The sequence below is a fragment of the Paramormyrops kingsleyae genome, chromosome 1, assembly GCF_048594095.1.
Source record: "Paramormyrops kingsleyae isolate MSU_618 chromosome 1, PKINGS_0.4, whole genome shotgun sequence".
Classification (NCBI taxonomy): Eukaryota; Metazoa; Chordata; class Actinopteri; order Osteoglossiformes; family Mormyridae; genus Paramormyrops; species Paramormyrops kingsleyae.
The window spans coordinates 26239879-26267049 of NC_132797.1; the positions used below are offsets into that span (position 1 = coordinate 26239879).

General features: G+C 44.6%; 2 protein-coding genes across 3 annotated transcripts in view; one reads left to right on the forward strand and one right to left on the reverse strand.

Moving 5' to 3' along the window:
- Positions 1–265: 265 nt before the first annotated feature.
- Positions 266–13241, reverse strand: LOC111850119 (ralA-binding protein 1-like). The gene is made up of 11 exons (XM_023823681.2): positions 11616–13241; positions 11275–11510; positions 11073–11187; positions 9795–10259; positions 8568–8917; positions 7411–7572; positions 6833–6964; positions 5938–6042; positions 3000–3121; positions 1461–1581; positions 266–654 (listed from the first exon to the last, which is right to left on the reverse strand). Exons 4-11 carry the CDS (start codon positions 10141–10143, stop codon positions 436–438), a joined length of 1560 nt encoding a protein of 519 aa, XP_023679449.1. The 5' UTR covers positions 10144–10259; positions 11073–11187; positions 11275–11510; positions 11616–13241; the 3' UTR covers positions 266–435.
- A 692-nt stretch (positions 13242–13933) lies between these two features.
- clocka (clock circadian regulator a) overlaps positions 13934–27171 on the forward strand; it is a 35478-nt gene continuing 22240 nt past the window's right edge. For both annotated transcript variants that reach the window (XM_023823682.2, XM_023823683.2), the window contains exons 1-2: positions 13934–14053; positions 20219–20289. The gene's annotated coding sequence lies outside the window, so the exon portion shown is untranslated. The remainder of the gene's footprint in view (positions 14054–20218; positions 20290–27171) is intronic.

The following is a 27171-nucleotide window of genomic DNA, read 5'->3' on the forward strand; positions in this document are numbered from 1 at the left end:
ATTAATGATCTGGTTCTAAGGAAGGGGGTGGTGCTTCCTGTTTGTTTATAGCTGAAACGGAACATCAGCCTTTGCCCTTGGTTTGCACACAGTGTGTGAAATGTGCAACAATCTGTCCTGGTTTGTGTGCAGAAGAGTGCCCCCTGCTGGTGGTGTATGCACCATTTTGTCCTTACTGGAACAATAGATAGAGCAGCAGCCAGAGACCCCACTGGTGTTCAAGTAACTTGTTGAAGCCTCGTGAAGAGGAAATTTTACATGCATATTGTTGTGAAATTATATTTAATGAACCGTCAGATACCAAAGACTCATCTCTGGCTTAGGAGCTATATTACCAGCTGTTTCTATGCCTTGACATGACAATAATAGGTTAAGGACATCCTTGGTGTGCAGGCCCCACCCCTGTAGTGTGGTAGCCATGACGACAGTGGTTGTTTATAGCGATGGGGAACGTGGCCCGTAGATTCTGGTGGCTTTAGTTGCTGGGCTCCGCGGTGGTCTGTCTGTTTCTGGCCGGTGGGGGAGGGTCGGGGCCGGGGGTGGGGGTCCTGGTTGCCGCTGCTGCTCACTGCGCAGGAGGCGCAGCTGGACACGTAGCTCGATGATGGCCTCCTGCTCCTCATGGATGGCCTGCGTCAGGTGGGTGTTCTTCAGCTGCCGTAAAGAGCGAGACGTGTTCCTGTTATATGCCTCCGTAGCTATTCCTGACCTATTACCATAGTTTTACATTATTTGGGAACATATTTGAAGTAGCATAAGAGCTGGGAAAAAACGACCAAAAACAACATATCGTTTTGTGATGCTGTTATCTGTAGACTTGCATCTAGGTTATGTTCCAAAACTAAGGACGCAAGTCAATCTGGACATGTCTCCGTTATTGTAGGAGAAAAGTCAAATATACTTTATAACAAAAGATGCAACATCAGACACATTTAACTAAACCTCTATGGTGGCAGCGCGACTGGTTTGTTTTGATTCTTGCCACATGCTGCACTCGTGATAAAACATGTTCACCAACATCCACTGCATCTGTATGTTAAGTCTCTCGCGAGGGCATTGATTGACAGTAGAGACGTGTCCTTACCAATACTGTGGGAGTGACCATGTGTGTTTAGGGGGTCGGGGGGGGGGGGGAGGCGTTTGGGGCTGTTTGGTCCCTTTCAATGGAGAAGCCAAACCTACGCCATTGGTCTCTGGAAACATTGTACTAAAGGTTCTTATGGGACATGCGTCTGATGAGACGTTACTCGATAGGCTGGGGGTCGACACTCTTATCCAGAAAGAGCCGGGGTGTGTGCGGGTTTTCGCTGCAGCTCCCTAATTAAATTACTAACTAGAGGACTGATTGGTTGAAGTGTCCTCATGCCTGGGTTTGAACAGCTGATCTGAAGGATATCCCAAAAACCTGCATAGATACTGGCCCTTAGGCCCGAAGTTGATGTATGCGAATCTGCCTTCACCTCCAGTTCCTCATTCTGCTTCTGCAAGTCCTCCAGAATGTCCCTCAGCTCCTCCTCATCCTCGCTTTCACTGTCGCTGTCGGAGGAGCATTCCTCCGTCTCGCAGCGCCCAGGCTGTCGGCTTTGGGGGGGGGGGGGGGTAAGGGGAGGACCGTAAGGCGAAATACTGCAGTTTAGGTGAACAGTGTTTATGCAGGTCTACAATCTTCCATTAATTAACAGGTTCTATCGTGTTTGTGCCATGTTTAAATGAGGTATCAATAGCTGATACAGATGAACGAGGCCTAAAGAAAACTTACTCCCTGTTACATTAGTTGCTCTTATATAAAGTCAATGCTTAATTTGTACATTACAAATTACCAGATCAAAAAGAATAAATATGAGGCGCAACGAACAAAGGTGACCATACGACCTCAGCTTTCCAGGAACACACAAACAAAGAGGGCCTCCTATAAACATAAAGAATGTTGCAAATCTATGCACAAAAGCCAGCAGAGTAGGGTGAATAATTACCCCTGACACATGAAGAATCATTTAGTTGGCTTTACACAAGCTACTCATATAAACTATCAAACTATTAAATATACCTTTTATGTTAAAATGCAAATATCTATATATATATATATATATATGTAAAAGCACATCTGAGTTTCTGATGTGCTGACAGAAAAGTTTCAGAAATATATACATAAAAATAATGTCGTTGGACACTTGAATTCTTTGACATTACTGACCCTGACAAAGGCATTTAGACACCGAAACGTTGGTCTAATGAAATCTGCGTCTAAGTCTGTGTGCAATGTTTTTTAAAAAAAAAGACATTTCTCACATGATTCCAAATATTATGACTATTGAAGGATATGTACACACGTTGAATTCATCTTCCACAGGAAAAGAAAAATGTAGATCACTCAGCATTTTTAATCCACAGAAGAGTGCATAACTTTTTAAATCTATCTCTGTTCGATTGCAGACTGAAGTGCGCGGTTTGAGACGTGGGGGGCTTTCGCCTTGTACCGCTAGACATTACGCGTATCTCTCCTTTACATGTGGCAACTGCGCTGTCGGTGTGGGATGCTCTCGACAGCCTGGTTTTGCGTTTTAATGTGGATGGAGATTTTCGGTAAGAACAAAGGTGAAATGTACATGTGGCCTTGGTCTTCATAAGCTTGCATGCACTCGATTTCACATTCAGATAAATGCTGGATTGCTTGAACTAAATACTGTAATGCATATATTGCAGATATGGCATTTTCTGGAACAGGATCTGGCTCAAATAAGAACTATCTAAAGTGACGTGTTTTTTTTTTTTTTCTTTCGAGAAAGCAGCATCAGGCTGGCCCTGCAGCAATTTGGGATTAAGGGCCTTTGCTCAAGACCCCAGCAGTGACATCATTTTGCTGACCCTGGGATTTGAACTGGCAACCTTTTGATCCCAGGTACAGCATTCTAATCTGCTGAGCCACACCCCAACAGCACAGACATGTAGTCCATTAGCAAACCCGCGTGGAGTTACCCCTGTGTAAATATGCAGCGTACCTCTGCAGGTCCGCTATCTCAGCCCGCAGTCGTTCGATCTCCTCCTTCTCCGTGGCGATCTGCCTGCGGAGGCCCTGCTCCAGTGCCAGCAGCTCCTCCTGCTCTGTCAGGATCTCGTTCTCCTGCAGGGGGTGCAAGCGCCCACACACGTACAGGGGTATTTTTTTAAAACGTCCAGGCTGAAGATTTTCAGAAACTCTGTTTTCAGTGTCTACGTGTAGACAGGGAGTTTTTGGCTTGCAACATCAGATTGTGTGCCATTGCTGACTTTGTTGGATGTCAGAGTACGCGCAGTTCGCCGTCTACATTAGCTGTTTAATGGTCTAGCGCAGGGGTCACCAACCTTTTTGAAACTGAGAGCTACTTCACGGGTACTGAGCCATACGAAGGGCTACCAGTTTGAAACACCCTCCTAAACGTATCTAAACGTTATGTATAATAAACATGCTTTAAATGCTTCATTTAAAAAAACCTCAGAACTCAAATTTAATCCGTTCAGAACTCCGGATCGAATCCTAAAAAGTTCAAGTTCTGATCGAATTTTCCCCATAAGAAATAATGGAAGACAAATTAATTGGTTCCCGGCCCCAAAAAATTACACCTAAAAGTTTTTTTATTTTTATTTTAGCATTTCAACACAAAATGAACTGGATAAAACAAGAAGAGCATATACTGTACTAAACACATCTAAGCACATTTAATAAAAACAGTAATTTGTAAAGTAAGAAAATAAATGTATCCAAACAATGTGTCCTGTCCCGACCGTCCGCTCCTTCCGTGTGCCACGCCCCCTCGTTAACCCCGTGTGGAATCCCCGTGTGATCAGCTGTTTCTGGTTGTTTTAATTAGCCCTCTGTATTTGTCCGCGTTTCAGTTTGTTTCCGCAGTCTGGTCATTGTATTGTCCGTCTGCGTTTTGCCTGCCTTACCTGTAATTAAACCCCGTATTCCCCGATACCCTGATGTCTGCGTCTTTGTCTCCGTTCCGTCCCCGCTCAGCACAACAATATTATTATAATTAAATGTATTAACTATTTATTATTAATATTAAAATAATGAATAAGAAATCTTTATTTCTAAATGTATTTTATTATATAATAATAATTACTGTTACTGTCTATCATTGTCTAAATATATTTTTACTGTCTAAATATATGTATTCAGCTTGTGTAAACATGCACGATGCTATCATAGGTAATGCGAGGCTGAGACTGAAGCATTACCCTTTGTTTCCGCTGAGAGACGTGCCGCGTGACTCATTTCCCTGCGTGTACAAGTTATCTTAGGTCAGCATTTACGGTTTGACTTCTGAGATTCCGATCGAGCTCTAAGTAAAAATTTTTCGAACTGGTTGGTTCGACCTTTAAGAAATTCGAGTTCTAATGATTTCGAGAACTGAGGTACCACTTTTCATCTATATAAATGCAAATGTGATTAAAGAAGAATAGCAATAAGATAAGATTAAATTTTAGAGGCTGCTCACTGGTGAATTGTGCTATTTTTAGACCAGGTCCGCGGGCAACTCATGTGGTCCTTAGGGGCATCCGGGTGCCCGTGGACACCATGTTGGTGACCCCTGGTCTAGTGGAACTGGCAATAAGCCTTTTAATTGGCCAACATGACTTTACCTGTTGCTTTGGTATGCCCTTGGTATGCCCTTGGTATGCCCTTGGTATGCCCTTGACTGCACTTTAGCTTTTTCATGTGGGTGAAGGTTTTTTTTTTTTTTTTTTTAATAACTGAGGAGGAAAAACACAGTTTTTAAAGAATACCCATGTATGTGTGGACAAGGCCTTAGTTTCTTTATAAGATCTAACTACTATGCTACAGAACTGAATCGGCTGTATTCTTTGGTCTACATGTCCATCTGTTGCAGTTTCTATCGTTAATGTCAGTCCAGCGCATCCTTAGCAGATGTCCTGTTTTAATACACAGACCAGTTGCTCATCCCCATTAATCAATTTAATTAGTCGTGCAAAACACTCTGATAAACGCATGCATTTTGTCTGTGGATGCTTTCACCCACGAACACACACAAACTATAATTCCTGTGTTCCCTTTTGCTTTGCAATGTCTTATCTTTTATTGCACCGCTGTTTGCCCTGTATTTCACTGCTGTTTGCCCTGTATTTCACTGCTGTTTGCCCTGTAGTTCACAGCTGTTTGCCCTGTATTTCACTGCTGTTTGCCCTGTAGTTCACAGCTGTTTGCCCTGTAGTTTACAGCTGTTTGCCCTGTATTTCACTGCTGTTTGCCCTGTAGTTCACAGCTGTTTGCCCTGTAGTTCACAGCTGTTTGCCCTGTATTTCACTGCTGTTTGCCCTGTAGTTCACAGCTGTTTGCCCTGTAGTTCACAGCTGTTTGCCCTGTATTACACTGTTGTTCTGTCCTGCATTGCACTGTTGTTCTGACTTATTGTCTCCGCCCCCCCCCCACCCCCATGCACCTGTCTCCTCTCCTGCAACTGTGGAATTTGCTGTGTTCCTCAGAACACGTGTAGCAATATAACTTGAAATGTGAAACAAAGGTCAGAGATCACTGTGCTTGAATGAGTCTAAGGGAGCGGATTCTCTGAGCTGGAAGCATGTGATTAGAGGGGTGGTCATCTTGCTAAGCAGAGCAGGTTGATATCATACCTACTGTATTACCCAGGGGCAACATTGGTGTCCCCCTCCCCAGATGTTTCACAAACTAAATAAATTGCTACCACATCCGGGTAGAAGATCATAGCTAGCTAGCTGGTTGTAGAACACGCTGCTTCAGCATCTCCTAAATAAGGAATGTATTTATTTAACAGGGGGTCTCATGCAAATGCCTGGCTTGAGTGGTGGTAAACGCTACTGTTGTAAACCATCTACCGCAATGTGGCAAAACGTGGGCAGCGGATTGTAAAACACAGTGAGCATCACAAATAACCACCAGGGTTAGTAATTCCATACCTGGGCCAACAGGGTGTTGATCACCTCGTTCTCCGATGTTTCCTCCTTGGACAAGTCTTCTGAGGGCTGACAGCTGAGCTCCTTGACATCCTCGCCCTCACGCTCCTGGATTTATGGAGAAGGTTATCGGTTATTAGCTCAGATCCTTCTACATCACACTACAACATCTGGTAACAAGAAGAGCCAAAACCGTGGTTGTGTACAGGGCCAGCAGTAAAACTTCAATCAGAATATCAATGCTGGCAGTTAGAGCTCCGAAACAAATGCAAAACTTCCCAAATACACCAGGAAACAATGTGGAGGAAAACAACAACTAAATCAAGTGATTGTTTTTGGTCATCTATTTAGATTTGTACTTAATGCTTGTTTGAAGTAGGGTGTGTAGATCATTAAATATTATCAGGACTGGCAACTGAAGTTAATATCCATCTGTGTTCTGTAACTGCTTAGCCTATTCAGGGTGGAAGGGATCTGGAGTCTATCCTGGAAGCTACAGGCACAAGGCAGGGAACAACCCAGGATGGGACGCCAACCCATCGCAGGGGACACTCACACACCTACAGGCTGTTTGGCAACTAACCTCAGCATTTTTAGACTGTGGGGGAAACCGGAGTACCCAGAGGAAACCCAGCGACGACACAGGGAGAACATGCAAACTCCACACACGGAGCCATGGTGGAGACTCGAACACATGTCCCAGAGGTGTGAGGCAACATCGCTAACCACTGTGCCACATTGCTTTTTTTTTTTTTTTTTTTTTACCAGTAATGACTCTTTTCACAGTACTTTCACAGAGGGAAATGGTATCCTGTTGTCTTGTGTAATGGTCAGATGAAGCTGATTGGTCCATTACCCTTACAGCCCTACAGTGGATAGGCCGTCCTGCAGTACTTACCTGCTTCTCAGCCTCGCGCAGCTTACGCTTCAGCGCCGTCAGGATGCGCTGCACCTCCCACAGCCGCTCCTCTTTGGATGGGTCCTTTTCCCCGACCTGAAGGTCTTGGTGCAGGCTGTTCAGCAGGAACTCCTGTTCCACGTGAAGACACAGACATTTACTGGAGCGTGAGGGTCGTTTAACAACATAAACTGTACCTTACACCCCGAGACAGTCCACATTTTTGCTCCCTCCCAGCTTCTAACTCACTTGCACCAGGTACTTGGTGTTCTTGATTGACTGGGAGCAGGGAGGGAGCAAAAATGTGGACTGTCTGGGGGTCCCTGAAGACTGGGTTGAGAAACACTGCCTTGTACAGTCTTACGCCTCCCACCCCCCCATGGATCGTAGAACCTTCTACAACAGGGCTCACTCACTGTCACGGTCCTCAAAATTTTTTATCTGTGGGCCAGGTATGAAGCCTCTGTCCCAATCAGAATCTGTAATAATTAATTACTAAACTAACTACCCAGGAGAACTGAAAACATGGCCTGGATTTGGAGGAGCCCTGCTCTAGAGCTTGTTTGCTCCAGGTAGACCTGTCTTCGGATCTCCTCCTCGATGCTGTCCGCAGTGTCGGGTAGGCTGGGCACGGACGCCACGTTGGGCCACCTCAAGGGGCGAACGGCAGGCTTCAGGGACACGGAACCGAAGAGCTCCGGCACGTGGGTGAGGAAGACGTAGAGGACGCGGTTCCCGATCTGTGGGGATGGGAGCACATGGACCATCGATGGAGGAGGCGCTGCTCTGCTCAGTCCTGAACCTCATACAGTGCTCACGCCTTTTTCTTAAAGTCATACATCCATCCATCCATTTTCCGAAACACATTTAAAAAATGTTGTGTCTAAATAATAGTAAATAGCCCATCAGAGGCAGCAGAATCATAGAGGTAGAGGAGGTAGAACCTCTGCTGTTTTTGAGGTTAAATTATGAAACAACTCATTGCCATCATTTTGTCATTTAAAGACACATTTCTCTCTTCAGAAAAAAAAATCACCATTTTAATGCTGTAATATTGTCTTGTTAGCTCCTCAATTTTATTAGTCACTAGCTGCTAATGCACCTGTTAGCAATGTAATTTCCTTTTCTGAATTAACGGTTTTAATTATTAAGGAATACAAAATTATATACATTTAGGCCTCTAAGCATTCTGGGTTTTTTTTTTTTTTTTTTTTACATATTTTCTAAAATTAAATATAAATGTGGGTAAATGTGAGGAGCCTTTAGTATGAAATGTCTTTCTCAAAATAACAGGCACCCTGCCTTAGAATATGCTTCAGTGCTTTTTAGTTTATTGCCAAATAGTTTGAATTAAAACCAAGAAGGCCTGTTTATTGAAGAACCAACCGTATAACGAATAAACGGTAACAATGCGAGAGAATGCACATAAAAACGGAAATTAACCAAACACTCTGTTAAACCACAACAAATGGCTTCCAAGGAGGAAATAAGAGTGAAATGTCATTCTAACTGCCTGTAAAATGCCAGACTTCAAGCTAAGGTTCCAGATGCTGTAAATCATTTTCAGGTCAATGTTTTGAGGCTGAAATGGCACTGAGTCCTCTGTGACACTGTGAGTCAATAACCAAATTCTCATCAGAATTTAATAAGAGCTGTTTTTTTTACTATTATTAAAAAAATATTCTTGCCACCCTGTGCCTCACACAGGCTATCCACCCCTCCTTCCAGGCCTGACCTTCACCGTAGGGTTGAGGACGATGGAGATGTTCTGGATGTTCATTTTGGTGTCTGCCTCCCTGCTGATGATATGCTCCATGTGGGTGAAGAGCCAGGCCAGCAGCAGGCAGCTAGGGGGCGCCACCAGTGCCAGAAGCCTCCGGAACTCGTGCACCGTCTCGGCCTGGGTGCTGTGGTCACACGCCTCCTCGAAGCACGGGGCCAGGTCCTGTCCCAGGAGATGCTCTGGAAGCTCCCGCAGATACTGCTTCAGAAGGCTGGCCACCGTGTGGGGGTCCTGCTCCCCCAGGCGGGGGGGTGCTCCCCGGTCGTATGCAGCCTTCAGCTCCTCGATCTTTGACTTCACCCCTAAGAGTGCATTTTGATGGGGGGGAGGGGGGTTACTACACCATGCATCAGAAGCCAAAGTGTCATTTCTTTGGAAATTGTCCTCAATACCATAGAACAGGGGTGGGCAATATTATCCGCAAAGGGCCGGTGTGTATGCGGGTTTTCGCTGCAACTCCCTAATTAGATTACTAATTAGAGGACTGATTGGCTGAAGAGTCCTCACACCTGGGTTTGAACAGCTGACCTAAAGGTTATCCCAAAAACCTGCACACACACCGGCCCTTTGCAGATTAGATTGGCCACCCCTGCCATAGAATAATCAGACTAGTCGTCCTAGACGATCCCGATGCTCGTTATGAAACATACATTTCATGAGTCTAGTACAGGAGCCTCGTTCCCTCAGGGACATGGGTTTGATTCCTGCCTTGGCTATCTCTTGCACCTCCCTGTTTGTGCTTGAATTTCCTTCCATGGTCCAGAAACAACATACTGTTAGCTGAACTGGCAACTCTAATTATAGAGATTGCCATGCAACGGACCAGCATCCCATCCAAAGCGCCCCCTGCCTCACTGCCTTGACTTCCCAGCCCCTACATTACCCTGTTCCGCATAACCCTGAAGAATATAGATGAATCAGGCTGGAACGAGTATCACCTTTGTCCAGGTGCATAGCTAGACATTCTGGGCTGCTCAAACTGGAGTGTACATCTTTTTTTTTTTCCTCTTCATATTCAGGGGCCCTAATTAAGTGCTGTGGCCCCTGAATCCGCTAGCATATCCATGCGTCTCTGGGGGCCCCTGAATCCACTAGCGTATCCATGCCTCTCTGGGGGCCCCTGAATCCACTAGCGTATCCATACCTCTCTGACACCCGTGCCTTTGCTGTAGGGCTCACCTGAGACGCGGTAGATGCCTTCACACATGCCGTGGTTCTCGATATGGTCCACACATTCTCTGAAGATGGCCGGCAGCTGGATGCCATCGCAGAGCGCCGTCCGTTTGACCGCCTCGGCCAGCAGCACTCCGAAGACGGGCCCCGGTGTGGGCATCGCCATGAATGCCACCTCCGGCTGGGCACCGGGCTTCTTCTTCTGCTTCTTCTTCTCCTTCCACTGCTTGACCACGTCGGTGGCCGGCGGCTCCTGAGATTCCTTGTCCTCCCTGACCTTCACCTTCAGTTCCTTGTCCTTCTTCTTGGAGAAGCTGGGCTTGCGGAAGACGCGGATGGCTCTGGAACGCTTCATGGCGACGGTGAGACTCGCTCCCCCCCAGCGGCGACCTGGGGGCGACGGAGCGGCACGCGGTCGGAGGGGTGTCTGGATCTGCACCCGAGTGCAGTGGAAGTGCGCAGAGGAGGAGACTGCAATCTCGGAAAAAAACGACAAGAAAAAAAAGAGGTCAGGTTTCAATTAAAGCGCTGCCCCAATTTGCTGCTGGCTTTTTATAAACTGCCCTCTCTGGCTGCGCAGAAATGCAGTGAAGATGCAGCGGTAATCAGGGCACCCTAGACATGCACGCTGCCTCCGCGACACCCTCACTCTAGGCCTAGTTACGCACCACGGGAACAAGTCATGCTGGGAAAAGCCGATTTCCAAGTGCTCACCCCCACCCACAAGGCTCACAGGATTTTGGCAAACTGGAGCCGCATGACTGGTACAGAGCTCATCCAGCCAACACTGATCAGGCCCACCATGCATAATTCCTGGGCCCCCATGACGCACAACCCCTCCTACCTAGGCCCTCTCTGCCCCCCCCCCCCCAAACCTCAGACAAATTCCCCCCAAGAAGGCAGGCCTGATGCTGGTTAGTTAGCCTACTTGTCAAAAGTTTTTGCTTGTGGGTGTATCCTTTCTATTCAGTTAGAAAATATTCAGCTTTTTAAACATTCATTTAAGTGTATGAATATTTATGAGTGATGGCAGAAATTGATTTCAGCACCTGCAGGGTAGTCTTACATGACTAATGACTGACTGATTCAATTTGCTTCCCATTGGATACTTTACTGGTTCCTGTTAAATCAGACCAATCAGTGAGTGGCAGTTTATCAAAATCCCACCCCTTTATCACATCAGTAATTTATGATGCAGCCCTTTCATTAGTGGTTCCTCCCAAATTTCAGCCTTCAGACTTTTGCCCTCCACCCACTCGATCACTACTGACTGTCCCCACATACCGTTTCTGGCTTGTCCAAGCTCCTGCCAAATGATCCCACACACTCAAGACGTGGGCCTTCCGGAAAACTCCGTCACAAGGCTGTCATCTCTGCTCCACAGAAATACAAATGCAGCCTGGAAACATGAAATGTGCACATTGTTCTTTTCCCATCTCCTTTTCCTTGTTACACTTAGATGCTTTGATAAGGAGCAGTAACTAACCCTCCTGGGCCCACCCTTGCAGTTCCGGCCCGTGACCTCTGGGGGGCCGCTGTCCTCGGCGCTCCCCTGCACAGAGCCTGCACCCTGAATGCTGACTCACCCACCGCTGCTCTGGGGCGGCTGACAGTGGCTGAGAAGGATGCTGACTACTCACCTCATTACCAACACGCTTCTCCACAACTTCGGCTGAGGTTTCATCTGCACCCATATCAAGTTAAATTTCAAATCAAGTTAAACTGCAGTTGAAACAGGAACACAGAATTGTAAAAGTTAATAACATGAGAGAAGTGTGAGATTTCTCGAACATTGTTGTATATGTCTATACGTGTAATGATTCTTACAGTTTCAACATGCATTTTAATATGCAGGAACATATGTGATTATACCACTATCAGGCTACCTATTATGTTACACTATTGTGTATCAGTTACCAACCATCCTATCCTGACAGCCCTCATATGTTGTGCCTGTGTTTTCCCCTTTATATGTAAGGGTTTAGGTCCTGGCTCACAAGTTGAGCAACTACGTTGTGGTTAGTGCTGTCATCGCTGGTGGCCGTGGCTTCTTTGTCAACTTAACTGTCTTAGTCTACCTTGTGTATTGCTTAATAAACCTGTACTGAGATCTACTTCCCAGTATTTCTTCACCCGTTTTTGGCCAAATGTGACAACCATATTCAAAATCACTTATATTGTGTGCCTTAGACATTGTAATGTTTAGTCGAACACTAAATGGACTTTACAGCCCTGTCTGTGTGCTGTATATACTCAGTTACAACCACATGATTTGCTATTTGCAAACAATTAGGTGTACTTAATAAAGTGGGATTTGAATGTATTCAAAACAGCATTTATAACAATTCAAGAAAATATATCCCACATTGACCAATAGAGGGCACAATTTGGTAATTTTAAAACATACTCGTTATAAATCTGGGTCAGCTTATTTCATTGACTTGGGTGATCTGCTGTAAGGTTGTCCGTGAGATATGGTCTGTCATGTGAATGTAACTGTTTTATCAGTCTATATGTAACTTCACAATACAATCTATTAAGCGTAAAATCCTGCAAAGGAGCCTACGGGATAGATGTTCACAGTAGGTATACAACTACAGTACTTACAACTAGGAGAAAAATCTGCTACTCAGCCGCCAAAATACGCCAATTTAACAATCAACGCAACTTTGTTTACCAAGGATAAAATTAATATATTCTAAAACAGTAATTTCACGTTTTAATGAATAATGTGTTGAAAAGAAACTTGAAGCAATCCAAGTCAAATACAGCTAATGTGCAAGTTGAGAGGAATGCAGAACAAGGTGTGTCACAGAAGATAATTGGGCTTGTGTTAACAGGTAACAGGCTGAAATCTCATGATGGTAACAACCCCTCACAGTAAAATTCAAAACTTTAATATAAATTTACAAAAAGCTATCAAATTTCAAATCCTTCATCAAATATCTTTCACCTGAAATTCTCAAAAGCTTTATTTCTAAATTCAAAAGTCGTGTATTCAGCCGGGCAACAAGAAAACTCCCAGCCCTCCAACCTGTCGATTGCTGGATTCGGAATATTTTCGGGTTTGGGGTTTTTCTGTGGGTGTGTGTTGAGTAGGTTTGCTATCCGGATGCGTCACTTAAAATATCTAGGAGGTTTTACGTGTTTTGGATTTGATACTCGTTTAAAGTCAAATGCAAGGAACGTTTTTTTTCTCAGAAACGACGCCTAATGTACTTGCGTTTAACGCACCACGGTATCGCATAACTAACAGGAATTAGTACGCGGCTTGTTTTACTAACTCATCATAGCAAATTTAATATTAATTGTGAACACCTGACACGCATTCCTGTAACTAGTTACTACTTGAATCATTGAAAGTTTCGTTGACATACTGAAATCCTTTTTAATTGCGATTAATTACGTAAATAGTTAACTACATTAAAACATTATTACTACTCTGTATCGTTATAAAATGTCACTTGATCCTCGAATCATTTCCTCTGTAAATACCAAAATACAGCTTTCTGTGTCAGTAAGTCACATGCCTAGAAATCGCATGCCAAATAGAGCTATATATAATCGCTATTGTTATTAGCAGCGCCGAATTTGATCGCGCACAAGAACACGTAAACTGGTTGGACAAACTGCCTGTAAAGCTGCATTTGTCCCGCCTCTTTTCTGGCGGACCCTTCCATCAAGCTCGGTTGACGTGTGCGGTTGACCTGATTGGCGCTGTGCCAAGTGAGTGAGCAACCCATGCATCAATCTCAGATACTGCGTCTATTTTTTACATGAAAATATGCAGTAGAAATTTAAACCCACAGCACCATGCCAATCAATTCATAATATAAGCTGAATATTTTAGTATGCCGTTTTTTTTTTCTAAAAACCTTAAAGTTTTCTATTTTATGTGTAACTAATTATATGCGAGTTAACTATAAGGAAAATACGTATATTAGTCAGAAATCATCCATTTATATCCAGGACTCAATTTGTGAATCAATGTATATTTTAAAAAACGCCAATTCATTGAAAGTGCACACTTTTCCCATGTATAGGTCAAATACAGTAAAACGGAGCAGACGTGGACCCGCCTCGCTCCCCGGGCGCACCAAGCGCGGCCACCCTGTAGTGTTTCCCCGGGCCGGGCGCGTGCCCGACGCCACTGCGCACGAGCGCTCAGGAGGCAGGCCGCGCTGTTTTTCTCACTCCGACGGAGCCCGAGCGCGGCCATCAAAACACGGCAAAGGAGAAGCCCCGAGAGCGGCGGAGCCGCGGAGGTAAGGCGGGGGCTTCGGGCGCCGCGAACCGGACGTTTTTTAATGCGAAGAGCCGGCGTACAGTACGTTGCCCCTTTATATTATTTATTTTTACAAGGACGCGGTATTGTAGGGACATATAAAAGAAATGTTATTCCTCTTTGGGGGGGGGGGGAGACGTAGGCCCGGTGACCCACATTTGCGCTCGCCTGGAAAGAGGAAGGGGGGCGGCGGTATGTACACTTTTTTTCAAGCCGAAGGTTTGTCTCCGGTCCGGGCGACGCCTTCGCGTTATTGCGGTGGCGCTCGCCTGGCGGCCCGAGTCCCCGACCGCCCACAATAAGAAACTCCCCCGACGAACGAGGCGGACCGGCTACCGCGACGCTCCCCACGGTGCGGCTAGCTCCGGGGGGGGGGGGCTTCCAGGCTGCTGGACGTAAAATGTCACCGGAGCTCGCTAGAAGCATGTATCATATATCTTATAACATGCCATTGTGTCTGTGTACTTGGCGTAACACAACTGGAATTTTTCCTGAATGTTGGTTGAATTATTATAAATGTATTGTTATCATTATTATTATTATTATTAATAATAATATCATAAATTATAATGATGAACTAATGCGAATGATGGCCGGTCATGTCTGACTATCTGCGGTCGGTCTCGGCACTTGACAGATTGTATAAGAGCAACTTGTGGCTGCGGAGTGACGCTGCGGCTGCTCTTTCGTCTCTAACGTTATCGTGTATGGATCTGGTCTTGGGAAAACCAAAACTCAGGATTTAGCGCTTTAAATCCGCATTTACCATGTTGCATTTGCTATTTTTAACCCAAAGTATGGCCGCAGTGTAGGTATTCTGTCCATTAAGGACACATGACTGAGCGCATCGGCATTTTCGTATGGAAGGTTTGTTCCGGTTTAAAAAATGTTTTTAATGTAAAATCTACCCTTTAGGCAGTTTACAATTTAATCCCTGTAATCCTTTAACGTTAAAGGCATTTTCATATATTGGTTACCTAAGGTCAGAAAACGCTCTTAAAAGGTTTAATAAAGTTATCAGGTTTAGATACTGTCTTATGCTGTCGTTTTAATCTATTTGCATCTGAATTATATTGCCTGCGAAGGTAACTTTTTAATTAGTGAGTGCAGTACGTTATATTTCACAGCTTGTCAGAAGCATCATGGAATTTTTAATTATTCTTCAAGTATGTTAAGTGCTTGTAAAATGAGAACGGTTAGGATTTGCATTAAATCTAGAGAATATTGTTATTGGGGCTTCCCCAGTTAGGTTCCCCTCATCAGTGCAATTGATTTTATTCACCCTGTTTCTAGACACTGTAACATGCATATGTCTTTGCTGGCAAACCCCTCCAACTTACCGACTTTTTGTCCTCCTTCCTGCAGTTCTGCAGATCCAGCTTTAGGAGACCTAGATGATTATTGCTCTCCTTGGATGCCTAAGATTACAATATTGTTAAAGTCAAGCATACTCATTTGATTCATATCCCTAATGTAGGACTCTTCTAGCAGATGAAAGTTCTGTGTCCTTAGCTACCACGCCCCTGTGTGGCACTGGAGAACACATTTTTTCTGAGATGACATGAGAGGAAACATACTTTCTTATGACTGGCTGGAGTTGAAGTTTTTGGTTTTGTCTGAATGGCAAATCATGTTTATAGGCAGCGTTTACATTGTGAGGTGTTAAGCTAAACTTCGTTCCATTGCAGATTTTTTCAGTTGTATTGTTCAGGCTCACTATTACATGTGTAATTCGTATTTGAAACCTGTGGCTGTCTGGTATCACGGTTCTGTCCAACAGAGTGACATAAGGTCTAGATGAACACATAGAGAAAAGCAGCTTTGCTTACACGAATGCAGGTATGATCATTTTTGCATGGTTGGTAGACTTATCTGGAATACTATTTGATTGGTCAGCTGTGAAATAGTATTGGGGCCACAAGGAACAGGTGGCGTAAACATCACCTTGAACCAGTTTACTTTGTGTAAACTGCCTTAATGCATCTGATTCTGTAGGCTGTGTATTCACTTTGGCGAGAGCTCAGAATGGCCGTGTTTGCGTTCCTGCAGGAGAGCGTTTGGCGGGCAAGAATGGAGAGGAGCACTGCAGTGTGCCAAGCTAGTCAGTGATGTCGCTGTCTGGCCTGGCCGTGACCCGGTCAGAGGGATTTCATGGAAAGGCAGCTAGCCGTTAGCAGCGATACTCCTGCGGTCGAGTGTCGCTCCGGATTGCTACACGCGCAGCTGCTGTTTAATTCGTGTTTTTTTGGGGTTGCACTGTAGTCCAACCGTTTCCTGGAAACCTGCAAGCACCATTTACCCAGAGCTGGTGGTGCCTGCTGCAGATTCTGGCATTCAGCCCATTGCTATCTGTCGTTGCTGCCTCTTACCATTTCCCCACTTCCACTGACAGCATGTACTGAGTCAAAGGTGAAAGTATTTCCTGGATTTTTATAACCTATGTTTGACCTTTTGGTGCGGCTGGGGGTTTGTCGGAGGTGTCTAGGCCTCACTCAAGGGTAGCTGAATGTACGTTCTTCAGGGAGGGAAGCCTGGTGCAGGGGTTTGACTTGGAGTGTTGGCTTGTGAGTAGCAAGATTAAGCGGTTATGGGCTGTCCTCATCTATGTGTCTTGCAGGGGTCCTCACTATTGTGTTCTTATGGGTCATGTAGCTTTTACTGATCTTTCAGGCCCAGCTGGGGGGCTGGGGTCCCCTGCTTAGAAATGCATTTGTGTGACCCACACCCTTCTACCTCGTACCTTCTAAGCTTAGTCACCTACCTGCTGAGCTCAGCTGTATGGAAGGGTCAGCTGCTCCAGGGTTTGCTTTTGTTAGTACTGCTGGAAAACGGCAGTACTGGGGCAGGCAAATGGAACAAATGGAGCAGAAGGTTTGTAGAGTAATGCTGGCAACTAAGCCTTGATGTTTGCCTGAAACAGTGTCTTCCTCTTTAAAATAATGGACCTTTGCAGAGATGTGGTGTCCTTTGTATGTATTATCTCCACTTTTTATTTAATTGACAAATTTGTAAAGTAGCTCTTCTGCAATTCAAACACAGGCTGCATGCATTCGTTGTTCCTTAGCTCATTTATGGAAATTTTTGGTTTTTAGAGCTTGATTTTATGGAGTGATTGTGTCCATGTTGTCACATGTAAAACTTGGCTTCATTTCTTAGCTGTTGCATGGGTCCAGGAAGTTTGATTTCCACAAATGTGATAAGTGACAGTAAGTTATTGACTATGTCCATGGATTTGCATCCAGGAAGTCTTGCAGATTGGTGGGAGGAAAGTGTTTAAATAAGTGTGTGGATTATGGAAAACAAAGAGGCCACAGTGCAAACTGTTTAGTACTGGGAAGGTGCAAGGTTACGCTAACTCAAACACAGACGTGATACACGTGGTAACACTACAGTTAAAGTGACAGAAGTGTCAACGGGTGAAAAGGGCATTTCCTCGTGACCTGAGGTTTTCCTGGTCACATGTTACTGCTCACTGATGAAACGCAACATGCAGTCAGGTAGGTAATGAAGGGTCATGTCAGGATATCAGGGACATCAGCAGTGACATACAGTGACACATGACAACAAAGGACAGATCAAAACATTGCATCAGAATGCATCAGCTGTACAGTGGAGGGATTAAATCAAAGGTATTAAATGGAACCAAATTGTATTCAACATACGGTTTGTACAAATGTTTGCTAGGCTAATGCACATGTTTTTGCTTACAGGTAATCCCCCACATGTCTAATCCCTCTCTTTCTTGCACACATTTTAATGTATTTGTCTTTTAGTTCTCTTAAGCAAATGTTTCTTCCGGTCAGTACTTTGAAAGATGTTTTTGCTAAAGGTAAATCAGAGGCAGTTCTACGTTTTTTTAACAAAAGGCAATATAAACCAACTTATTTAGAATTGTATAACTTTTATGTAATTTCTTTATTACTTTCTGTGTGTTAAGTTTTTACTTTCTCAAGTTATTTTTTAAATAAACTTTTACATAACCTTGTTTTTGCCGTGCATAGGCCTAGAGCCTGAGCTGCTTGCATTGTGCGAAAATTCAACTGAACTGTACAAATGTTCATTAGTAGTATGAGTGAAGGTAATGCTATAAGTTAATGTGGTTTTTTTAACTGAGAGCCTAGTGTTTCTGTATATTTGCTACCTCCTTATCAGACTGTTTTCCTGCATTTTTTTTTCTGCATGTTTTCCTGCCAAGCGTTTATCTATTGAGACCGAACATTTTCATGGGTGAAAGTCATAGATGCTGATGTATCTGCAGTAGAATGAGCCAGTGGCTTCCTTTTATTCGTGTGTATTTGTGTCCTCCTGTGAGGAATTGCTTTCAGGTGCTTTGGGTATTTGCACCTTTGGCGCTTGAGCTGACGTCGATTGGCGCCGCTGTGCAGATGATACAGCTACTTCTGGGCTTGATTTGTATATTTTGTGCGTTGAAGCGTGTCTTGCTTCAGGTGGAATATTGACCCTGCCCTGCTGTCTAGAGTGACATACCCTGAGGACACTTGCAATAAGTGGATTCCAGGCAGCTATCATGGTGGCATTTTTCTGTGTTGTTGGCCCCTAAAGCAAAAAAACTGTTTCTCTTGTTTTTTTTTTTTTGTTTTTTGTTTTTGCTTGATGCCTTTGGCCATATTGAGCTGAAAGCAACTGCATATTTTTCATCTAATCATTACCTGACTTGTGTGCCGAGTGTGCACGCTTGCGCACTCGCACATTCACTTGCATCCATAGAAATATCGTTCCTAAGGGAGCAGCTGCGTTCACAGTTTCTAGATTTGCTAAATGATTCGTTAGCAGCAGGACACCAGCCTGTATAACGATAAAGAGCTTGGCTTTGGAACCGAACGTACTGTTCCAAGTCCAGTAGTGCAGTCGTTTTTGGGTCTTTAGGCATATTTTCAAATAAAATGGCTAATGTATGAATGGGACGTTGGGAATGCAGTACATTTAGATGAAGCCGTACTTGCAGTGTCGGCATCCCCCGACTTTCTGTAGGTTCAATGTTGATTGAGATTGGATTGGTCAAATCAAACAGCAATGTGATTGATTGTGTAGGGTGGGAGGCTTTTCTGCCAGTAGTGCTGGGCTCTTTTGTAATGGGTGGATGTTCCTTTTGACATTTTCCTTTTGGTTGTGAATTGCGTGAGTCAGATCAGAGGTCTGTTGTACACCATTGAACTCTATTGTGAGACCTGAAAAACAGGTTTCGTAGTTAAACAATTCTGACAAAAGAGACAGGAATTATGTTAGTTTTTTTTAATAGACTTTGCACGGTGTTTGGCGGTATATTGTTAATATTAAACATCCATCTGATTCCAGCTGTCGGAGATGTTATAAACATCGGTTGCTTTGTTGAAACCTTGGTGTATGCTTGTAGCAAAAGATGGTCTGTGAGAGGTAATGAAGGTTCAGGGGGAAAACAGGGTAGGAGAATTGGCAAGTAGCATGGTTGTTTAGTTTAAGATTTAGCTGATAAGTCTTAGTGTAGGTGGAAAGGTCAGGGGTGGGTTAAAAAAATATGTCTGCTCACGGTTGATTGGATGGGAATACTGCCTGAAATCTGCCATCTTTGAGTGGGGATTGCTGGTATTTCTGTCCTAGAATGCCATAGAGTAGGAGAAAAAGTTAAAAAATTGGCTTAAAGATGTCTGGTACTAAGTAAGTTACCTATGACTGAGTATGTTCAAAGCAGAGTGCATGGTGCTTGTTATTGATGGGGGAAACTTTAGATTTTTATGGATGTGTCAGTCATTGCAGTTGTGACTGAGAGCTGGTTGTTCTGATGGTTATGCGTATCAGTGCTGCATGACGTTCTTATGAATCTGTTCCCTTTGGAATTGCTGGGAATTGAGAATGGTTTGGAATCTGCAGCCGCTGTGAGTTTTGACCAGAATTTGAATGTTCTTCCTGTCTCTGATCTGTAAATCCTGGTGTCTGGGGCTGTAATTTGGATACATGCATTGTTGAGGCTTCATATATTCTGTGTGTCCCGGTGCTGCTATCTTAGTGTCGTGCCAAACCTCCACAGCCTCCCATAGCTCCAAAGACTAGCGGCTCACGGCTGCTGTAGAGAGTTCTTAATGACAGAGCTCTCTTGAGGGGCTTCTGTGAATGAAGTGACTAATTCATTCATTCTGTCTTTCCCTAGGTGCAGTAGCCTTGAACATCTTTGAGCTGCGAAGGACAACGGTTTCCCTGGACAGGACTTTACTGAGAGCGGTAAGTGCTGAGTTTGTCTGTGTGCTTCTTGGGCGTCCTGGCGCCCCGCTGGGCTTTGCTTGTCTGATGTAGATCATTTCTGTGGTCAGGAGGATAGTCTTTGTGACCCGTTTGGGTTTTTGCCATGGCGTGCCGGCGTTTGGTTGGACTTTCCCACTGCCTCGCGGGCCTTGTATTCTCCCTGTGCATGTAGTCCAGTTGGTCTTGGGTTGGCGGCCTTGTCAGACAGGCCAGATGGTCTCTGTTGCCATCGGTCAGAGCTGAGGTTAATTTCAGCAGGTACATGTTATTGCATGATTTGCCAGGGCAGAACTGAAGCAGAACGGCATTGAAGTGTTTTGACGTCACCAGTGTCCTGTAGTGCTTGGCTGTGAGTGCCCAGCTCTGGGTCGTGATGGGCTGGAGGGCATTCCAGTTTCTGTTCTTGCTGAGCTCTTTATTAGCTAGTCCCAATTAGCTGTTGGCTGAATGAATCTGAGCATATTAAATATTAGCGGAGGGCCTGAGTGCTATTCAGTCTTGTTACACAAAATTTGTGTTGGCTGAGTAACACATGTAAGTGTGAATAGAGGAAACTCTGGCAAGGTTTGGCTTCTAATAAATTATTCTCTGTTATCTGATTCTCACTGAAATCTGCTTCCAGCACAGATTTATGTGGGTTTAACTTTCATTAATCATTTATTTAACACAACAAAAACAGTTTATTATTCAAAATGGGATCATTTAAAAACTCTAATCTGTACAGTGTTATGGTTTCCTCCTTGACCATAAGTCTAGTGGAAGCCACAAATGTATTGCTTTCGCTTGTCTGATTGAAGGAGGATAAAAACCTATGGACCCCACGAGGCCTGGGATTGTCCGGTCCCCATACTAGTGGAGCGCTCCAAGCTCTTTCTCTTGAAGTTGTTTTCCAGCAAGCATCTATCCTATGAGCTTCATGGACGGTATCCAGGAAGCTTGAAATGTGGCTGAATATCTGCTGTGGTTCCTCACAATGAGCAGGCTGGGCCTGGCTAGCAATTCAAACCCTGTTTTACATGTAAAATTTCCCACTTGCAAAGGAGCCATTTCTTTCAGAGCTATTTATAAATAGAGTTAATATGCAGGGTTTGCCTTGGCGAATAACCTTCCTACAGCTACCTCTGTCTCTTTCGTGTGATATTTAGTTTATTTGCAGAATGTTTCGCTGGCTGCAATTTTGGATTCCACCTTGGTCAGTCTGTTTACCGTGCCATTTGAGAAGGTCCATGGGGGGGAAACATGCTTCCATCAGCTGTGTGTGTCTTCATTTAGCTAATTGTTTGTATAGTCTACAGGACTGCATTGGCCTCCTCGAAGCAGTTTCCCCCAAAGCTGGTTTCATTGCCTACGAAACAAATGTTACTGCTGAAAAAAATGTGCGGTGGCTGGTTTTCCTGTAGTGACCACATGCTGGTGTACTTCAGAAAAACGGGCGGTGACAAGGGCAAAAGCATGACTCTGTCGTGGTTTAATGTACAGTCATTCGTTTTTGATTCTACCATTGTGACTGAATTTGCTTTTCATGGTTCCTATAAGGCATGACGTATGAATGCTGTGGCTTGTTTGTTGGTAGCCCTGGCTGACCTCCCATCCTGGGTGTCTGGATGCCTCATGCCCTGTGATTCCTGGGATAGGCTCCAGGCCCCCAGCTACCCTGTACCAGGAGAAGTGGTGGATGTTAATTAAAAAATATCCAGTATCTCCTCATATTCCTAGCAGTAACACAAAGTAATTATGACAAATTGAATTTTGGGAGTGGTTTGGGTAGGATGACATGAATGATGTCTGAGGAAAATTAAGGATGATTGGCGAACAAGAAGTGTGTCTCATGCGGGCTGTCAAGGGTCTGGCATAGCTGGTGATGAACGCTGCTAGTGATGCACCAAAGTGGAATTTTTGCCTGACACTAATAACCGATATATTTTTCACTAATATCCATGATACCGTTAACCGACTAACCTCTTAGCCACTTGCCAAGATGGATGGGCGGACTGCCCATGGTGAAACAACAAATTTGCTGGCGTAGATTAGTGGAATGATGTTACATCCTTTTCTATTCTGTGAAAAATGAATGATCGATCTGCAGGCCAGATTAAATAATGAATTAAAAACAATTCACTGGCCAGTACTTTCGAGACGTCTTAAGTGGTGAATGAGCTGAGAAAATCCCTCATCCTTCATTATGGAAAACAGCCGATTGTCCAATACAATCATCATTATTAATTCAGTAGTTCTGTCTTTGAGCTCCAGTGCTGCTGACTTTGAATATCGGCTGGCAGCATCACCCAAGATTGACACATCAGACTGATACTAATATCTTGAATTTTAAAGAATATTTGCCAGTACCGATATGTTAACTGATATATTATGCATCTCTTAGTATAATTACTAGTGTAATTCCAGTTAGTGCTGAACCCTATAATCAGAAACCTGTGGGATTAGTCGAAGCCAAACTAGGTAGGTGGCAGACCTCCCACACATGAGCATGAGCGCCATTTGCATATGGAGCTTCTGCGCCAGTCAGTAGTCCCATTTTGGCCAAGTGAAGACGAACTGGGGCATTGCTTTTCCGTCAGTCCGTTTTCTGTTTGACTCCAGAACCGCAGTCTGGACCACTGACCCAGTTGGCGCGGCTGTGCCTGGCACCAGTCTCGGAACGACAGGCCTCTCTCTCTCTCGCGCATGCGCGCACGCAAACACACACAGCTCCCCTTTAGCTAGCTCTGATTTTCCAAGTTGATAACGGAGCTCAGAAGAACACAAACTAGGGAATAATGAGCTCAGAATCACCTGACTTAACTTTTTGGTTCTTCTGCCTGCCTTGGTATTTCTGTAATACTCGGTTGAATCGCTGCAATGCTGGGATTTTATTTAATTTATTTTTTTTAAGCTCTAAAAGCAGAGTGATCAGCACTACAATGAAACAAAACTATATTCAGCAGTTTGACTCCACAGAAAGCGTAGCCTGACATGGAGTTCATTCTCACGTCGACCCACAGGAGAGGAAACATCCATATAGTTTGTATACCTTGCAGATACATGGGGGAAGGAAGAAGATCCCAGACAAAACACACATATGCTCTGCTGTTTAAATCTTAGGTTAAAACGAAGGTGTGTGTGTTGTGAATAATGTTGCCTCTGTGTGGAGTGAAGGGGGCGAGGCAGGGAGCAGCTGGCAACATGGCCTTGCCTTCAGGCTGCCAGGCCTCTTCCTTCCGCCCCAGTGACCTACTTTAGACTCACTTCCTCTACCAGAGAGAGAGAGAGAGAGAGAGAGAGAGAGAGAGAGAGAGAGAGAGAGTGAGAGTGTATTTTAACCTCTGCCGATCAATGCTGCCGCGCAGGATTTTATCGTTTGCCTTCCGAGTGTGCTTGGTGTCTGCTCCATCTCCCCCCTCTGCATTCAGAGAACCTTTCAGGACGAAAAAATAAAAGCTGATGCAGTTACCAGGAACAAGATACTTTTTGTAATAACTCCGCAGTCTGCATTTTTAACCGTTCCCCCCCCCCCCCCCAAATTTAGTACTGTAAGATCCCTTACTTTAATCCCCCTGTCTTTAGGTGAATCTGATTTGATTTTTAGAACCTTGTTTTGGTGTAATTCATTTAGATCCACTGTATGTTATGTTATGTTATTTATTTTTTTGGGTGTTTGGGGGGAGGTGGCACAGTTCCCAAACTGGAAAACATTAAGGGCTTCTAGAATATAACCCCAGCCCAAGTGTGGCTCGGACTTTATTGTTGGAAACGTTTTATTGTATTGTCCTTATTTTAACTACCATTTTACTGACCCTTTAAAAAAAGTTTTTAGTAAAGACAAGGCAGAGGCGTTTTAGATTTTTAATTTTTTTTTTATGAAAAGCTAATCTTAAGCATCTTATTGAGATTGATTGTAATATTTTATAGTTACTTATGGAGTTTTTTTACATTTTGGGTTATTTAATCTTTTTTATATCCCTTTACTCTCACCATGAATATAGCCGTAATTCCTGGCTTAGCGTTAAAAATCAACATAATTTATTGTGGGTGTTTCTGGTGGTCTGTGCTATGCCTTTCAGTGTATTTGCAGGCTTGTTTAAGTAGAGAAGTGCTAATCACCATGAAGATGCATAACGTTGTTTGTTCTTCCCTTCAAGACCATGACTTTGGTTTTATCTTAAACCTGTTGGAATGTTTCATTGAGGCAAACAGAACAGCCCCCCCTCCCCCATCTCTCTGCCCTCCAAAACATAACTCAACATAACAATAATCATATGCATAATCTTGTCTAGCATACTTGATTTGCGGGAACTCGCATTGTGCCTTGACTGTCCTTGACTTTTTTTTTTTTTTCTCTCTTTCTCTTTCACTTACACGGCTACATTCATCCTCAGAGTTGTTGGGGTGGATGAGTAGCTGGGTTTGTGTGTGTGTGCGTGTGTGTGTATGTGCGTGCATGCGTGTGTGTGTGTGTGTGTGTGTGTGTGTGTGTGTGTGTGCGTGTGTGTGTGTTCATGTGTAATTAGCTCCTTGGTGGGTCTGCGTGGTGAGTCACGGCTTAGTGCTCTGCTGACCTACATTCCTGAGAGAGCTTCTCTCCAGAATGTTAACGTCAGGCTTTCACTGCGCCCGTCGTGTGGTGTGAGGTCCTATGAAGGCATGCAGGCCTTGAAAGTGCGGCCGGTACAGGTGTAGCAGGTTGTGGGAACGTAGAGGCATTTAAGGGGGTGTGATTAATGCTGATAGATGAGCATTGAAGCGAGGGCTTAGGGGGTATTCTCAGGGTGTAGTAGGGTGCTGTTGGGTGTAATATGATAGCTTGTCGGGGTATACAAGTGTGTGGTGTGTAATGTGGTGTGTAGAGGTGCTGCCTGTAGGGCGACCAGGCCTGCGGTGGCTGGTCGGTGAAACGCACACCTGCTCACTGGAGAGGAGCAGCACCAGAAACTGGGTCAGTGGGTCAGCAGGTCACTGGGGCGGCTTGCCGGCGACGTCAGGCTTACACAACCGTCAGCAGCGCCGCCGCTTTGCATTGGGGAGTCACCGCATGCCCCTCTTTTTCTCTCACTCCGTTTTTCCATCCACTCACAATGTCTCATCTGTGTGGCCCGCCTGATGAAATGCAGTGAGCCTGGCAGATTGCTGTTGAGGGTCTTTCTGCGCAGTATAATTTCTTGGCAGTCGTGCCCACGGCCCTCCCTCCTCGTCGGCCGTTGGGTCCCGTCCCAGTCTGCGTGCTACAAATGTGACGACGGACAAACTGCGTGTGACACGGGTGTGGCCGGTAGCGTCCGTAGCCGCGTTCCTGAACTACCGTGGGATTAATGTCAGCATCATGCCTCATATGAACTAGCAAGTTGTGTGTGTGTGTGTGTGTGTGTGTGTGTGTGTGTGTGTGTGTGTGTGTGTGTGTGTGTGTGTGTGTACGTGCGTGCGTGCGTGTCGGTAGGTGCTGTTTGATGGCGTCCAGCCCAGAGGAGGAAAACACTGAAGTGCAGTGGCCTTGGGCTGCATTGCTGTGTGTGTGTGTGTGTGGGTGTGTGTGTGTACGTGCGTGCGTGTCGGTAGGTGCTGTTTGATGGCGTCCAGCCCAGAGGAGGAAAACACTGAAGTGCAGTGGCCTTGGGCTGCATTGCTGTGTGTGTGTGTGTGTGCGTGTGTGTGCGCGCGCTCTTTGTGACTGCTTTTATCCACGCCGGGGAATTCTCTCTGGAGTAATTACAATCATCCCGCATCACGGCGTTTCCATTCGACTAGCTGATTGTCAACAGTCACAGTCTTAGTCCTTAAAAAGGTTTTGTGCCAAGAAGCTACGTGCTTTTCAGTTTTTTTTATCTTTATCCATTAATGACTAACCTCCTTTGTGTCTGAACGCTTTATTGTGAATGTAAGGCTCCGCGCGTTAAGGGCTCTGATCATAATTTCGGACGACTGATTTAGCAGCATGTCAGAGGGAGAGGAGGTGGAAACAGGAAAGTGAGGCACCAGAAGGTTTCTTCATACTGCTGATATTCACATGTTGCTCTTGCTAGCAGTAAATTTGAAAAATTAGGATAGTCTGCCTTAACTTAAAACTGTTGAACACACTGTGGTCATAAACTATGAACCTCAGTACATGGCTAAACATTTTTTAAATTATTATTTAAATCCTCAGAGTCCAGAGGGTTTGACAGTAGGATCCATCCCATGTTCCTTTTATGGGGTTGGGGTTTGGTCCAATTCTGACCTGGACCAGATGCAAGGCAGTACTTGTACTACTGCTAAGTGGGCAGCATTGAGAGTTTGCATCCTGCCCTGGCCCTGTGTGAGGAGTTTGCTTGTCCTATCCATGGTCATGTGGGTTTGTTCCTGTAGTGTGTGTACACTCTGGGCGCTTTCATACCGCACAAAGTACGGTACTTTCGGTACAGTACTTTCGGTACTTTCCATTGACTTCCGGTTGAGTTCCAGTACCGAAAGTGCCAAACCAGCTGGGGTACTTCTTTGGTACTTTGGGTTGGGACTTACAAACGTATTTGCTGTAGGGGTGGGTATTGGCAAGGACCTCACGATATGATACGTATCACAATACATGGCTCACGATACGATTAAAATGCGATATATCGTGATGCTATACATATTGCGATATATTGCGATATTCTAGAGTTCACTGAAAATGTAATAATAGAGCTGAAATGCAAGTTGCTGTGTATGATCTGGGTGGTCTTAATAAATCACATTACATTAATAATTCAGCCAAAACAACATAACTCAATTGAATTTTAACTTTATTGTCTTTGCATTTTAACTCACTGAACTAGTGGACACCAAAAACGTTAAGATAAAGTGCATAAGAATGAAAATAAGAAATTAAAGTGCCCAGTCGGTTATCTTAGGGCGCTT